At 39.6% G+C, this 16,080-nt stretch overlaps 1 protein-coding gene across 20 annotated transcripts in view; it reads right to left on the minus strand.

The window, feature by feature from the left end:
* CADPS (calcium dependent secretion activator) overlaps window positions 1–16,080 on the minus strand; it is a 434,847-nt gene that overhangs the window by 212,952 nt on the left and 205,815 nt on the right. For all 20 annotated transcript variants that reach the window (XM_077275863.1, XM_077275861.1, XM_077275860.1 and 17 more), the window contains exons 7-8: window positions 3,425–3,536; window positions 1,257–1,396 (exon numbers count right to left, since the gene is read on the minus strand). In XM_077275863.1, coding sequence (XP_077131978.1) covers window positions 1,257–1,396; window positions 3,425–3,536 — 252 coding nt within the window. The remainder of the gene's footprint in view (window positions 1–1,256; window positions 1,397–3,424; window positions 3,537–16,080) is intronic.

Consider the following 16,080-nt stretch of genomic DNA (forward strand, 5'->3'; position numbering starts at 1 on the left):
AATAATAATAAATACATAAAGAAATGCTAAAAGTAACAGTTATATCTAAAATAATAAAAATAAGAAAAATAATATGAAAAAAAATTATAAATACATGAAAAATGCTAAAAAATAACAACCAAATCTAAAATAATAAAAATAACAGTAAAATATAAAAATAATAAAAATAATAACAAAAAATAAGAAATAAATACATAAAAAATGCTAAAAGTAACCATCAAATCTAAAATAAGAAAAATAATATGAAAAAATAATAAATGCATGAAAATTTCTAAAAGTAGCAACCAAATCTAAAATAATAAAAATAACAATAAAATATAAAAATAATAACAAAAAATAAGAAATAAATACATAAAGAATGCTAGAAGTAACCATCAAATCTAAAATAATAAAAATAACAATAAAATATGAAAATAAGAAAAAAATTACCAAAAAAAACTAAAAATGCCAAAAATATCAATCAGACCTAAAACACTTAAAATAACAATGAATTATAAAAATAATTAACATAAAAGCAAGCAAAAAATAATAAATAGATACATAAAAAATGCTAAACATAATCAAATCTAAAGTAAGAATAACATAAAAATAAGAAAAATAAAAACAAAGATGAATAATAAGTACATAAAAGGCTAAAAATAACAATACAATCTAAAAAAATAAAATAACAATACAATATAAAAGAAAAATAATAACAAAATAATAGTAAATAAATACATAAAAAATGCTAAAAAAATCATAATCAAATTTAAAATAAAAATGACAATAAACTATAAAAATGAGAAAAATAATAAAAAATAATAATAAATACATAAAAAATGCTAAACATACTAAACTAAAACTAGAAATGGCACTCAATCAAGTGGCTCTATTCCTTCATTTTTGGATGTGGCAGTGCCTGATATTGCAGACTAGTCCCATTCATTGCTTAAAGCTGTAATACCTGGCACATCCACTGCCACAAGTATGGCGCTGTGCCCAAGTAAAGAATGAAGGGTACACAGCACTTGCTGTCAGCTGAGAGTTAGTACCCCCCTTAATTAAATATTGACCTCCTGTCCTAAGGATAAGGCAATGCTTCCATTGCCCTGAAAACTTCTTTGAAATTATTTCCAAGCTTTTTATTTTCAGGAAACAGCGCCACTATTTTCTACAGTCCGTTCCCTTTACTGCAGCTCAGCCATAATCCTACAGTAGATCATCAATATTGAGGTCGTTATCAGTAGGTTTAGTGATTTCGTGTAGCTCTGACTTACCCACAATGCTTCATGTTCTGTGGTTTATCCATTCGGACTGCTAATTTGATCTTCAGGTCATGGTCGGGGCAGTTTTTTGACACTGTCATTTTATGAAACTCCGACTGTTTGGGACTGTTGGGTGTTGGGTGCAGCACAACCTTTAAAATATAGAAGTATAATAGACTCATTGGGTGGAAGCAAAATGAGACAAAATATTATTGCAAATTGGGTAAAAAAAAAATTGAGGCAAATTTAATTTGTTTTTGGCACCTTTTACACATACGGACACAACAAGTGGCAAACAAACATTAGGCAAGCTGCGTGTGTGCCGGTTTGGCATCCTTTCCTACTAGCTTAGGTCATGTTACTCCTATGGAAGACGTTTTCTGATTTTGACTAATAGAGAATGACCCCAAGTAAGAATTACCTTCTATTGTTTCTAATAATATTTTTTCGGGGTGCTGATGTATTACTTCTCCTTGTTGGAGACCACCAACTAGACATAGAGAGACTTAAATGGAACCTGTCAACCGGTATTCTATTTCCCAATAGAAAGTGTGGCCACCACCGTTTATGGCTTCTTTTACAGTATTCTAGTAAGCTGTATGTAAGACCCAAACTTCCCACTGCATAGCAGGAAAAAAACCTTTTATTGTCCCGCCATGTGGTGCGGTCAGATTGGCGTCTCTAGCCTTGATGCGGTGCCTCCTCTCTTCTTACGCTCCCCGTCCTCCTTCCCTGCTTTGTGTCCTTCACCGCGCTCCTGCGCAGGCGCACGTCTCTCTGCCTTACTGAGTAATGCGCATGCGCTGGGAGAGGCCGAAGAGCGCCAATGAACCAGAAGCAAAGCCGGCACATGCACATTACGGTACTTTGCTCTACCATTGTCAGGGCAGAGAAGTGCGCCTGCGCAGGAGTGCGATGGGGGACACTGTGTGGATGACTTATCCGCATGAAGTAAGCGGAAGGAGGACAAATGTGCCAAGAGAGGAGGCGCAGGATCAAAACCAGAGATGCCCATCAAAGCGGACCACACAGTATAGGGGGATAATAAAAGGTATTTTTTGTGTTATGCAGAGAGGATTGGGGACTTATCATCAGCAATCATCAAAAAAAGACTTATTTTTTAAATCAGATTTTTGTGTTAATTTTACAGTGTTTTTCCCCCCATATCACAATCTATTTTAAAAATAAAAAAGATCTTGCAATTTTCACACCCGCCACTGAGGCTTTTTTAGACTTTAACTTATTGTTTCAGGAAATCCACGTGTACATTATTGGCAATGTACAGATTCCGACCTTATCTTTGGTGTTGATGCATTTAATGAGCATGTGCAAAGGTCATTTTGAAAGGAATGAGGAGCAGGGTCATCTGTGACATTGTGTACTGTGATTGGTGGATACTGTGTTATCAGCTGTGTATAGAGATGTTTACCTGTCACTGTAATCCTGCCTCTGACGATAAGGAGCCTGCTGAAAACTCTTCCTAAAAGGACAGGAAGTATTCATCTAAAAAAGCTACAGTGGCCAGTGTGAAAATTGCATGATTACTCAATTTGTATTTTAGGTATGATTTAAAAATAGTTCAGTAATAGCATCCTTTTAAAGGCTAGGATAAAAGTATGAAAATCAGCTCTTATCCAAGAAAACTGTCTTTCTAGCGCTACCTATTGGAAGTAGCTACTCTAGAAGTCAATTCCAACTTATATCAAGTCTTGCCACTTTATCCAAACCAAAATGTTCTTCTCCAGACACCTATTCCTGGGATTTTGATCCTTGCCAATGTAGGGTAGTGTACCAGTTGGGTTGGCTGGGTGAAAAACTTTTGACAGAACTCTATGAGGTATCGTTTCTCCTTGTGGAGACCACATAGGGCGACTAATATGCCAACACTATGCTCCCTGGGAAAAGGGTGTGCAAATTTTCTCCTATTCAGTAAGGCACATGGAAAGACTTTATCAACTGCAGACTACAGAAGCAGAACAGAACAGGTGTGAGTTTTCTAAAAAGATGTTTTTTTTAAAACAATATAGAGAAAAAAGAGTGGACTATGTAGACCTTGAGGTCTTCTGCCATCACTAGCCTATGTATTGGTTTCTATGTACTAGTCATGCATAATGATTATCCTTAGATGGCAAGAATTTTGGCATCGGTACCAACAGGTGTCGTCCAGCCAAAGGTCTCACCCGTCCAAGTTCTTTATCTTCCAGCGCGAGAACCCCAGTGCTTTCGGTGAAGAGCTTGACCTTGACGGCAGGCAGGGCATGTGTGGTACTGAAATCCCCTTGTGTTCCCCAACTGGAAGTCAAAAAACAAAAACGATCATCAGTCACAATGTAATTGTATGATACGGAGAAAGAGAAATGGGTTAAATCGAAAATGACAATGTAGCACAAAAATGTGCTACAACCCTGTGACAAGAAATGTGTTAATTGTCTCTCTAGTTAACGTGAGACAGATGTCTGCTTTGGTGGCTCAGTGCTAAGATCTCGTAGGTGCAAGATGTTGCAGATCAGCAGTAATACAATTTAACCCATCTCTTACAAAGGTGCTTAGTTATTAAAAATGCTCCTCATGTCCCAGAGAAAGATCTGAGGCAGAAGAACCGTTTTCTAGTTTGGACGCTGAGCTGCGATGGCTACACACTTATAGTAGATAAGCAGTACCTGAAGACATTGCCTTCCAAACTAGGTTAGTCCTGAAGACTCTGCCAAGGATGGATGATCTGCTAAGTTTTTGAAAGATAATAAGCAGTATTGGATCCATCAAGGAGAAAATGGTTTTCCCTTGTGTTTCCCTTTCCTGGCCATGCTTAAATCACTGCACCAAAAAACTCATCAAGACAGCATGTGTGATTCCTGTCCAGTGATATTTACTGTATGGCTTTGTGTCATCAGGACATCACCTCCCCATGTGGATAGGTCAAGTAGACTTCATAGATGGAGAGTCCAGCTTGGAAGCCACCTCTTTGAGCCAGTTTGAGAGCAGCTCCCGCTCTGGTTGACCTGGCCCGTCTATGTATTATATTACATGGTCAAAAATCCATCTGACTGACTGGCATGCAATAGTTTATTCTGTCACTAGCAATAATGTAATGTTGGAAGAAGCTAAACCCTTTCGTAACAGATGATCATCTCGAGTCCCAAGAGGTGAACCATCAGCAGACAACTGTGGTGATTGCTTTTTAAGATTATGGCCGGTTTCACAAATCCAACATTCATGGTCTGATCACTGACCAAATTTGAATGGACTGTGAGACTCCAGACCCAAAATCAACAACCTCCTATATGCCTGTGATGGTGTTGAGTTTTGGTCAAGAAACCACTGGGCGTCCCATACTTGGACTATAAATGTTAGTCGTGTGAAATCAACCTTTTTTCTGAGCAGTTCCACATCCGATTAACCCCTTTCCAATCAGATTATGGATATCTGGATACCAGAGGCTTTAATTTCTTAAGTTTTGATTATTTTTGGGAAGATATGATCATCTAGACAAAGATAGTTGCATATAGCAACTGTGCGCATCTAGAACTTTTAGTTTTAGGAGGTGTTTTGCATTGTTAGCTCTGCTTGGGTCAGACTTGAAGCCACAAATATGATTTTTTATCATTTTTCTTTACAAAATAGTACTCTGGTGCAAAATTGATAAAAGGTACCTACTGTTGCCACTGTCTCTGTAATCCTATGAAGCCCAGCCTGTGGCTGGGCTTCATAGAAGATCGTGATCTTTACTACACACTGAGGTGATTATATAGTACAGGCTTGCAAATTACTGAAAGTTCAAATCCCCTAAAGAAAATTAGTGAAAAGTAAAACTATGTATATATAAGGAAGCCTTTGCAGGTGTTTTTTGTAATAATTACTCTAATTTACTGAGATAATGACTTTTGGGTTTTCATTGGCTGTGAGCCATAAACATCAACATTAACAGAAATAAACACTTGAAATAGATCACCCTGTTTGTAATGACTCTAAATAATAATTTCACTTTTTGTATTGAAGAACTGTAATAAATTAATTTATTGCGCTTGTATATATTTATATTAAAAATTTGAATTACCCATTTTTTTCCAATAAGAAAATAAAAAATAAACATGTTCTGTATAGCCATGTTAAGTGTGATCTATGAAAAAAATAAATTAATCAGTTGTGCAAGAATTATTGCTCCTATAATTATTACTTATTACTGGAATTATTGTTCTTCTACCAACCCACCTCCCTTCAAAAATACAATACAAAACAATCAAAACCTCGTATGTACCCCAAAATGGTTTCAACAAAAATGACAGCTCTACACAAAACCATCATAAAAATAACTACGCAAGTTTGATATAAAAATAATCTGACTGTCCTGAAGGAGATTGATATCTGGTAACTTTTACTTTCATACTACATGGAATATTTTTTCTCTTTTTTTTTAGTGTGTTCTATGGTAAAAATGAATGGAATCATTAAAAACTATGACTCGTCCTACAGAACACAAGCCCTCTTATGGCTCTACGTAAATAGAAAAATGTAAAAAAGTTATGGCTTTTTGAGGAAGAGTAGGGAAAAGCAAAACCACCAAATGGTTTGGCTTTACTTTGCGTCAATAATTTACGCTAATTTTTCGGAGCAGTTTTGGTGGATGGTGTCAAATTTAAGTTACACTTTTTTGTTCTAAGCAGAAAAAATATCTAACACACTTCAAGGGGTTCTCTACATATGGTGACAATTATTATTATTTTTTTACTTAAATTCACGTATTTGGGGCTACAAATCATTTTTTGCATTTAGGTATCAAACAAATTTTGCACCCTTTGGCTTTTATAGTTTTTTTGTTCCCCTGTGGTCATAAATCAGCAGAGAGAAGCTGAAAAAAAGGACAGATAAAAGACTTACAAAGTCTTCCATCATTCAACCTGAATGAGCTCCCTCATTCATTCTGCAGCCAGCACAAGAAGCAAAAGAGAGCAAACGAGGCAAAATTTGTAATGAAACCCAATTATACGAGTAATTTTCAGCCCCAAATGCATGCATTTAGGTAAAAACAACAACAAAAAAATCTCCAAAAGTTGGGCAACCTGTGTTTCATGACATGTAGGGTGCCATGATGTTTTTCCAACTATAATGAAAAATTCATGAAGCAGCAACTTTGCAAATATTCCACATACCGCTCCAATGCAGACCACGAGGACAGGCTATGGTCAAACCATATGTTATGATCATGCGGTCACGTGCTGTTAGTGTTGAGCAAAGTGCTCGGACAAAGTGTAATCTGAGCATGCTCAGGTGTTAACAGAGTGACTTCAGCGTGCTCAAATACTATGTTTGAGTCCCAGTGGCTGCATGTCTCGCGGCTGTTGGTCAGCCACAACACATGTGGATTGCCTAAGAAACAGCCATCTTTTCTCCTTTCAGCCATTAATCTACCCAGAAACTAGCATTTTTGCACCCAAATCTATGTAACCAAGCATGAAAATGAAGAACATGGGGCTTGTACTTAATGATACACTGTATTCTTCTGTAAAGACACAAAGCCTATTTGCTGGATGGAGTTCAACATGTGGTGCCTGCCAACAAATGCATTTCATCACTAGTAGATGAACGCAGGCAGTTGTAGTTTGCCCAGCACGACAGCTGTGAACCTTGCAAGAAAAGAAGATGCTTGAAGCATGCAGGTTAGCTCGGTCCATAAATAATAAGGGCTATGGACCTATTTAGTGATCACAGCTTTGCTGATGTAACAATGATGATATAATCAGAAGGGAACTCAGAGCTACCAGACACCGATGCCAAGCTCCACCAGGGTCTCCCATACACCAAGTATGCTTTATAATACTGCTGCCTTCTTATAGAGCCTTTTTGGCTTCTTGGGTAGAAATGTCTAGGTACAACTTTAGTCTTTTTACCATGGAGCTATGTAACCTGGCTAAAAATGTAGTGTTCCTGTCGTTTCGCACACCACCTTTAACAAAGCATGGTCTTGGCATTGTCATTCCTCACATATAAAAAATTAATATGCCAGTTTTTTATGTAGAGGAGCTATCACGTTTCTCTCACTAGGTAAATTGCCAGACTTTTTCAGTGGGCGGTTGAGTTGCTTGCATGCCTTGAACTAGAAAGACAAAATGTTTGTTATCCCTGTATATAATTTGACTAGCAGGAGAGCAGGAGTAAAGAGGCAAAGACCCACTCTCACTTCCTGTAGAGAGATAAAGACCAGAAACTTCCTGTAGAGCTACAAAGAACTGTCCACATTTGTTGCAGAGAGATAAAGACCCACCCACTTCCTGTAGAGACAAATGCCCAACCTCACTTCCTGTAGAGAGAGAAAGGCTCAGACTTACTAATAATTGTCTTGTAGAGTGAAAATGATACAATCTCACTTCCTGTAGAGAAACAATGACTCAAACTTTCTGAAGAGAGACATTAGCTCAACCTTACTTCCCGTAAAAAGACATTGACTCAACCTCACTTCCTGTTGAAAGACATTAACTCAACCTTACTTCCTGTAGAAAGACTGGCTCAACAACACTTCCTATAGAGAAACTATGACTCATCCTCACTTTCTGAAGAGAGCCAATAAATCAACCTCACTTCCTGTAGAGAGACAATGACTCAAACACACTTTCAGAAGAGTGACATTGACTCAACCTCACTTCCTGTAGAAAGGCATTGACTCAACCTCACAACCTGTAGAAAGACACTGTCTCAACCTCGCTTCCTGTGGAGAAACAGTGACTCAATCACACTTTCTGTAGAGAGACATTGACTCAACCTTACTTCCTGTAGAAAGACACTGACTCAAACTCACTTCTTGTAGAAAGACACTGGCTCAACCTCACTTCCTGTAAAGAGACAATGACTCAACCTCACTTCCTGTAGAGAGACATTGACTCAACCTCACTTCCTGTAGAGAGACAATGACTCAACGTCACTTCCTGTAGAGATATTGACTCAACCTTACTTCCTGTAAAGAGACAATGACTCAACGTCACTTGCTATAAAGAGACAACGACTCTACCCCACTTTCTGTAGAAAGACAATGACTCAACCTCACTTCCTGTAAAGAGACAATGGCTCAACCTCACTTTCTGTAGAGAGACATTGACTCAACGTCACTTCCTGACAACCTCCTGGTTTGTAATTTGGAGTAATTTTTCAGGAGCAAGACAAGATATTTCATAAATAATATCCATTTATTATATTATCTATCAAATGAAATTAAGAAGTCCGAAAGTAAAGGGTACATTTTATCACCGTTCCACACTTTGATAAGTCAACTTCCATTGGTTGACACCCTGTAGACAGAGCACATCCTCTTCTTCCATTCTTGATAGGGTCATCACAAAAAATGACAGGTTAAGGCTACCAGGCCGAGCTTTGGCTCAATCACTTACAGACTGAGTGCAGTACTATACATGGCGCGGCATGAGAAATGACATCTTCTGACTGGTTGGAAGCTATATGTAAGCAAAAGAGCTGCAGTATTGACAAGGGGGAGAAAAGTAAGACAACAAACATGAAAAATAAAAATGGAAAAACACTTTAGGGGACATTATTGAACTATTTAGACTAAAGGCAATGACTCAAAATGGCCGAGAAATGTTGTTTGTGTAGAATCATTTTTGGTAACGGACAACAACTTAGAGTCCCAAGGAAAGAAGTAAAGGGGAAGCAGCACTATGACACAATGACCCCTTTATTCTCAAGATCCTAAAGATATATCATCACTCTAAAATATAGGAAAACCCCTTAATACTTTTTTGCTTACAGCATTTTGGCTAGCTTATAAGCATTTTTCTGGCCAAGATTAATAGCCAGCAAGCCTGGCCAGCTTCAAAGCAGTGCTTACAAGCACAGTAGTAAAGAGCTTACGAGCACTGTGCAAATTCTGTTGTCTAGCAGCAGTGGTCGGTCTCCTAGGCAACGAGCTGTATCTCAAGAACTGTTGAAAATTTTAATAAGCAGTTAATTGCAAAATTGATAGCATTTACCAGCATTATCCAACAATATACAAATATGAAGAAAGAAATAATCCTTTTAAACTGTTTTTTGCTCTTTTAAAGTGATGACATATCAATTCTGCTCCTTGTTTCTTACAGCACTGCGTGCGTTGGTCTTCATCTCTGCCTTTCCATCCAATAAGCGTCTGTCAGCACAATGTAGGAGATGTAGTTTCACAACAGCTGGAGGGCAATAGCTTGGGGACCACTTGTCTAGACGATGCCAGCTGCCAATATCTGCCTGCTAAGTAGACCGTTAGATGGTATTCTATATATATACAGGTCCTTCTCAAAAAATTAGCATATAGTGTTAAATTTCATTATTTACCATAATGTAATGATTACAATTAAACTTTCATATATTATAGATTCATTATCCACCAACTGAAATTTGTCAGGTCTTTTATTGTTTTAATACTGATGATTTTGGCATACAACTCCTGATAACCCAAAAAACCTGTCTCAATAAATTAGCATATTTCACCCGGCCAATCAAATAAAAGTGTTTTTAATAACAAACAAAAAAACCATCAAATAATAATGTTCAGTTATGCACTCAATACTTGGTCGGGAATCCTTTGGCAGAAATGACTGCTTCAATGCGGCGTGGCATGGAGGCAATCAGCCTGTGACACTGCTGAGATGTTATGGAGGCCCAGGATGCTTCAATAGCGGCCTTAAGCTCATCCAGAGTGTTGGGTCTTGCATCTCTCAACTTTCTCTTCACAATATCCCACAGATTCTCTATGGGGTTCAGGTCAGGAGAGTTGGCAGGCCAATTGAGCACAGTAATACCATGGTCAGTAAACCATTTACCAGTGGTTTTGGCACTGTGAGCAGGTGCCAGGTCGTGCTGAAAAATGAAATCTTCATCTCCATAAAGCATTTCAGCCGATGGAAGCATGAAGTGCTCCAAAATCTCCTGATAGCTAGCTGCATTGACCCTGCCCTTGATGAAACACAGTGGACCAACACCAGCAGCTGACATGGCACCCCACACCATCACTGACTGTGGGTACTTGACACTGGACTTCAGGCATTTTGGCATTTCCTTCTCCCCAGTCTTCCTCCAGACTCTGGCACCTTGATTTCCGAATGACATGCAAAATTTGCTTTCATCAGAAAAAAGTACTTGGGACCACTTAGCAACAGTCCAGTGCTGCTTCTCTGTAGCCCAGGTCAGGCGCTTCTGCCGCTGTTTAGGGTTCAAAAGTGGCTTTACCTGGGGAATGCGGCACCTGTAGCCCATTTCCTGCACACGCCTGTGCACGGTGACTCTGGATGTTTCCACACCAGACTCAGTCCACTGCTTCCTCAGGTTCCCCAAGGTCTGGAATCGGTCCTTCTCCACAATCTTCCTCAGGGTCCGGTCACCTCTTCTCGTTGTACAGCGTTTTCTGCCACATTGTTTCCTTCCAACAGACTTACCATTGAGGTGCCTTGATACAGCACTCTGGGAACAGCCTATTTGTTGAGAAATTTCTTTCTGGGTCTTACCCTCTTGCTTGAGGGTGTCAATGATGGCCTTCTTGACATCTGTCAGGTCGCTAGTCTTACCCATGATGGGGGTTTTGAGTAATGAACCAGGCAGGGAGTTTTTAAAAGCCTCAGGTATCTTTTGCATGTGTTTAGAGTTAATTAGTTGATTCAGAAGATTAGGGGAATAGGTCGTTCAGAGAACCTTTTCTTGATATGCTAATTTATTGAGACAGGTTTTTTGGGTTATCAGGAGTTGTAGGCCAAAATCATCAGTATTAAAACAATAAAAGACCTGACAAATTTCAGTTGGTGGATAATGAATCTATAATATATGAAAGTTTAATTGTAATCATTACATTATGGTAAATAATGAAATTTAACACTATATGCTAATTTTTTGAGAAGGACCTGTATTACCTCCTTTTTTACATTGCTTTAAAGATATTTCCAGCTGCTATATTACTCTAGAGAATATTGTGGGAGTAACTGCTCCATTGCAGCTACACATTAATATTTATAGTGCAGTAGATACCATAAGGAATGCGACCGATATGGAGTATGCTGGCAATGACACACAGCTGCCACTAGGGGGGGCTCTCTGCATTTAGATTTATACAGCGTCCCTTGATTTTAATCACGTACCTGTTATAAAAGCTGGTAACGTAACTAATATTGGGCCCACAATGAATTGAGCACAGGTTTCTGAAGATGCCGCTATTATGGGGAGCTCATTATAAAAAATGTATACAGCTTCCATTTAGTTTAACACTAAATTTGCATAATTGATTTCATACCCGGAGTCAGAAAAAAAACAGACATATTATATATAATGAAACTTATTAGCTTTTAATCAAAGTTTGGTACCTTTACCAGAGCCATCAATTGGAAGTTTTAGGTTTACATAAAGGGAACCCTGTCAATCCCATGACTGTTCCCAAGCCCTAATAAAGCAGTATGGGTGCAAATGTCTTCATTCTAATGATATGGTTGGACATAGAGTATAACTGACCACCCCTGATGAAGCATTGGTGAAACGCTCATCGGGTGTTTGGTGGGTGAGTGGTCGGCCTCATTATCTCTACACTTCTGTATTCATTATCTGCACTTTATGTGACTTATCCTACAAGGAATCATGTTTGCTGCCAGTCTAATCAGTATCATGACATCACTTTTATGCTTCAATTAACCTTTCCTACTATTTGTATGATATACATATTTATATAAACGTTTTGCATATACTGCTTTTTTGCAGTGATTGGACATTGATTATTACCTCCTTATTTTGGTTGTTTCTCATGTGGCTCTTCTTCTGGATCTCGAGCCATGGCGACCTGATGGATGAACACTCTGTTGGAAGTTCGATCTTGTACAAGCTTAGATATGTCCACCGGGGTCTTCCCCGCCATTATCTTGATCGTATCAAGCCATCGGGCTTCTGGTCTTCCTCTTCGCCTTCTATTCTTCCGACCATGATGTCCTTCTCCAGTGACTGACCTCTTCCTACGATGTGTCCAAAGTAGACAAGTCGTATCTCGGTGATCCTTGCTTCCAGTGACATGTCTGGCTAGATATGTTCCAAAATTGATTTGTTTGTTCTTCTTGCCATCCGTGGTATTGATAACCTCCTTCTCCAGCACCACATTTCGCAGGTGTGAGGCTTTTCCTTTGTGGCTCGCCCACCATTTATCTCTGTGTCTGTAATTTTGGATATATACTTGTTTTTTTAATCTATCTAATAAAAATCTATGTTTTTAGTATTTTTACTTTCTTTGTTCCTGGCACATTCTTTGAGATATCAGTTTTCTAATAATACAGTTGATGTAACTGATTAGCGCGACAGCCTTTGAAGAGGATTTAGTTATATTCTGCCTTGTTGGAGATCCAAATAAATTAGGACTAGCCTGGCGGGGAACTTTTTCCACCAAGACTAGTTCTACCTTACACCTTTTTTGACAGCCTGCGTAATGGTGCTACCATAAACCGTTTGTTTGCAGGCTGACAATATTGCCCAGGAAGGCATGATTAGAACATCCGAGGCAGGACTAGTCCGGAGAAAGACACCCTCCATCTGTTGCCTTTGCTTATGTGACATTGCAGAATAAAATTACATTACCTAATTGCAACAAGTTAGCAAAACCTTTTTCAGGCTGCAATTCACATCACAACCACAAGATGGCCACATAGAGACACATATAGCATAAACACCTCCCGGCAGAGTGTTATAAAATCATATTTTTCCATCTCAGGATATGTTGAGCTATGAGGAAAGGTATCAGCACTACCAGTTTCTTGCATTGTTTCCTCTGTTGTAAAATGAATGACCTGAGCAGAATCCCTAAATTCTTAATACCACCTCACTTAGTAACCCCATGTACAAATATGACCCAATAAAAAAAAAACAAGCAAACAAAAGATTTTTTTATTGCATGGGGTCGGTTGGAATCCTTCTCCATTAACCCACCCTTAACTCTTCACTGATTGCCGCTGTAATCTTCCTATCAAGAATGAAGAATGGGATAATGTCACCAGGACCAAGAATGCTGTGAATGATAGGACTGACTCCATAATCCCAATATTTAAAGTATATTTGCCAATATCATCACTACCGGTTTCTTGCTGCGGATACTGATAACAAACAAATGGGAGCAAAGTTACAGCAGCAAACATGTAAAAGAGAAGAGTAAATTAAATGTTGCATTGTTTCCTCAGCGCTAATTAATATCACCTCTCCTTCTCTGAGACATAAAAAATGTCAGGAAAGTGATAGATTCTTTTTGCAGAGAGTGAAGGAAAATGCTCTACGCTCTGCGTGACAGCATCTGCTTTTCCACCATCACTCCTGTTCGCTTGTAAAGGCCTCATATTTGCCGAGCGTTCCCAGACCATATGTTATCGGCAAATGTTGCTAACTAAAAAAACAAACAATCATTTTCATCAGGATTTTTCACAGGATGAAGAAGTTGCCACCGAGGGACCAAACCCTAAATGAATTTTTTTTTTTTTTTAAATGTGGAGATAAACATCGTATTTGTACGAAGCTCTGGCGCTAATGAGATAAGAGACCTTATACGTTCTCGGTAAGACCTGGAAATGGAGAGGCGCTAGTGGAATTAACGAGGGTTGGGGCGATAAGACTGCCAAGAGAATTCAGGTACGGGGTAAACAAATGCATCTGCATAGCAGTAGAAGAGCTAAGTTTGTTATTTGGCCCCATTCGTCATGCCATTTCCGATTTGAAGTGCTATCAAAGTGCACAAACAGCACAGGCCCATGATAAACGATCATTTCAGCTCGGCGGCATGTGAAGAACGTTATTTACTCTCCATCTGCTGCCGTCATACGGTCTAACAGTGAAGGTAACACATTGTACGATTCCTAAACCGTTATTGAAAAGTTTCTTTGATGCTTAGATGTCACATCTGGAGAAATGAGGCCAATGTTTGGATGTTATCCAACAGAAAGTTATCGATCAGGAAGCTACGTCAGCCTCCGAGCGTCCTACTCTAGTCAAGAAGACTTGACCAGCATGCTCGTTTAGAGCATATTTACATATATAAAGTGGATTGTTCATGTCTCTTATCTTAGGGCAGGATGGTATCACTGGCGGACACAGACAGAAGAGGACCCTGTGCAAGGACAATATATGGGTCCGCTGTTATGATCCCAGTGGCTTAGGATCACAAATCTAACCAGCTAAGTCAGAGATAATAGGACAAGCTCTGGGGATGTGGTAACTGGACTGACCACAAACCTGATTCTAACCAAACACACTAAAGGTAGCCGTGGAACGTTTCCTGAAATCCTAGACGTCTCTTCACGGCCTGAGAAACTGACTACCCCTAAAGAGAAAGTAAGACCTCACTTGCCTCAGAGAAATACCCCAAAGATATAGAAGCCCCCCACAAATAATAACGGTGAGTTAAGAGGAAAAGACAAACGCAGAGATGAAACAGGTTAAGCAAATGAGGCCCGCTAACGCTAGATAGCAGAAAATAGCAAGGGATCTGTGCAGTCAGTAAAAAACCCTATGCAAAAATATCCACGCAGAGAATGCGAGAACCCCCACACCAACTAACGATGTGGGGGGAGCAACTCAGCACCCCAGAGCACCAGCAAGCAGGGAAATCACATATTAGCAAGCTGGACCAAAACACATAATATACTAGGACACATCTTGAACACAGATGAGCAAAAATAAGCAAACAAAACTTAGCTTCTCTTGGAGAGACTGATAACGGATGTAGACAGGAGCAATCAGAATAGCACTGAATACAACGACAGCAGGCAACCACTGAGAGTCCAGCTGAACTAAATAGGAACCAGCTAACAGATAACGAGACAGCTGATCCAACCTCAGACCTGCAGAATGACACAAAGAGCCACCAGAGGGAGCCCAAAGACAACACTCACACAGTACCACTTGTGACCACAAGAGGGAGCCCAAAAACAGAGTTCACAACAGTCCGCTGTAGTCCAATAGCTCAGAATACTGCACAATTCCATCTGCTTTACAGCTGGCAGTGGCCCCCTTACCTCTCGGGCCCCAGCAATGATATGTCTACTCCTGCATGGCATGTAAGGTTTAAGATACTGAACTCAGTGATTTACGGTTTCTGTAATTTGATTTTGTATCTTCATGTATACAACAGTGTAAATATTGGAGGGCTCATAGAGTAATCTTACTCAATCTACAAAGAGAAAGCCTGTGAGTCCAGCTCCATTCACTAATTTAGAGAGCTGTGCTTCCTGCTTCCCCACCTACATAGAGAAAGCCTGAGAGTCCTGCTTCTCCCTCCTACATAGAGAAAAGCTGTGAGTCCTGCTTCTCCCACCTACTTAGAGAAAGCTTGTGAGTCCTGCTTCTCCCACCTACTTAGAGAAAGCCTGTGAGTCCGGCTTCCCCACCTACATAGAGAAAGCCTGTGAGTCCTGCTTCCCCCACCTACATAGAGAAAAGCTGTGAGTCCTGCTTCCCCACCTACATAGAGAAAGCCTGTGAATCCTGCTTCCCCCTCCTACATAGAGAAAAGCTGAGTTCTGCTTCCCCCACCTACATAGAGAAAGCCTATGAGTCCTGCTTCCCCCACCTAAATAGAGAAAAGTTGTGAAACCTGCTTCCCCCTCCTAAATAGAGAAAGCCTGTGAGTCCTGCTTCCAGAAAGAGACACGGAAAGAGAACTGTATTGCAGAGAGGGTGAAGAAGTCATAGCAAAGGAGTGGATATCAGAGGAGTTCTGCCCTACACAGGCTGCCTCCTGAGGCGCAAAATCCCTGTAGCCGGAACACCGAGGGAGCAACAGTCCTTTATGCCTTGCTCCAGAGACTGGCAGGACAGCTAATTTCACGTTACTGATCCGCCCTATACCCAGGAGGCA

The sequence above is a fragment of the Ranitomeya variabilis genome, chromosome 8, assembly GCF_051348905.1.
Source record: "Ranitomeya variabilis isolate aRanVar5 chromosome 8, aRanVar5.hap1, whole genome shotgun sequence".
In the NCBI taxonomy this organism is placed as follows: Eukaryota; Metazoa; Chordata; class Amphibia; order Anura; family Dendrobatidae; genus Ranitomeya; species Ranitomeya variabilis.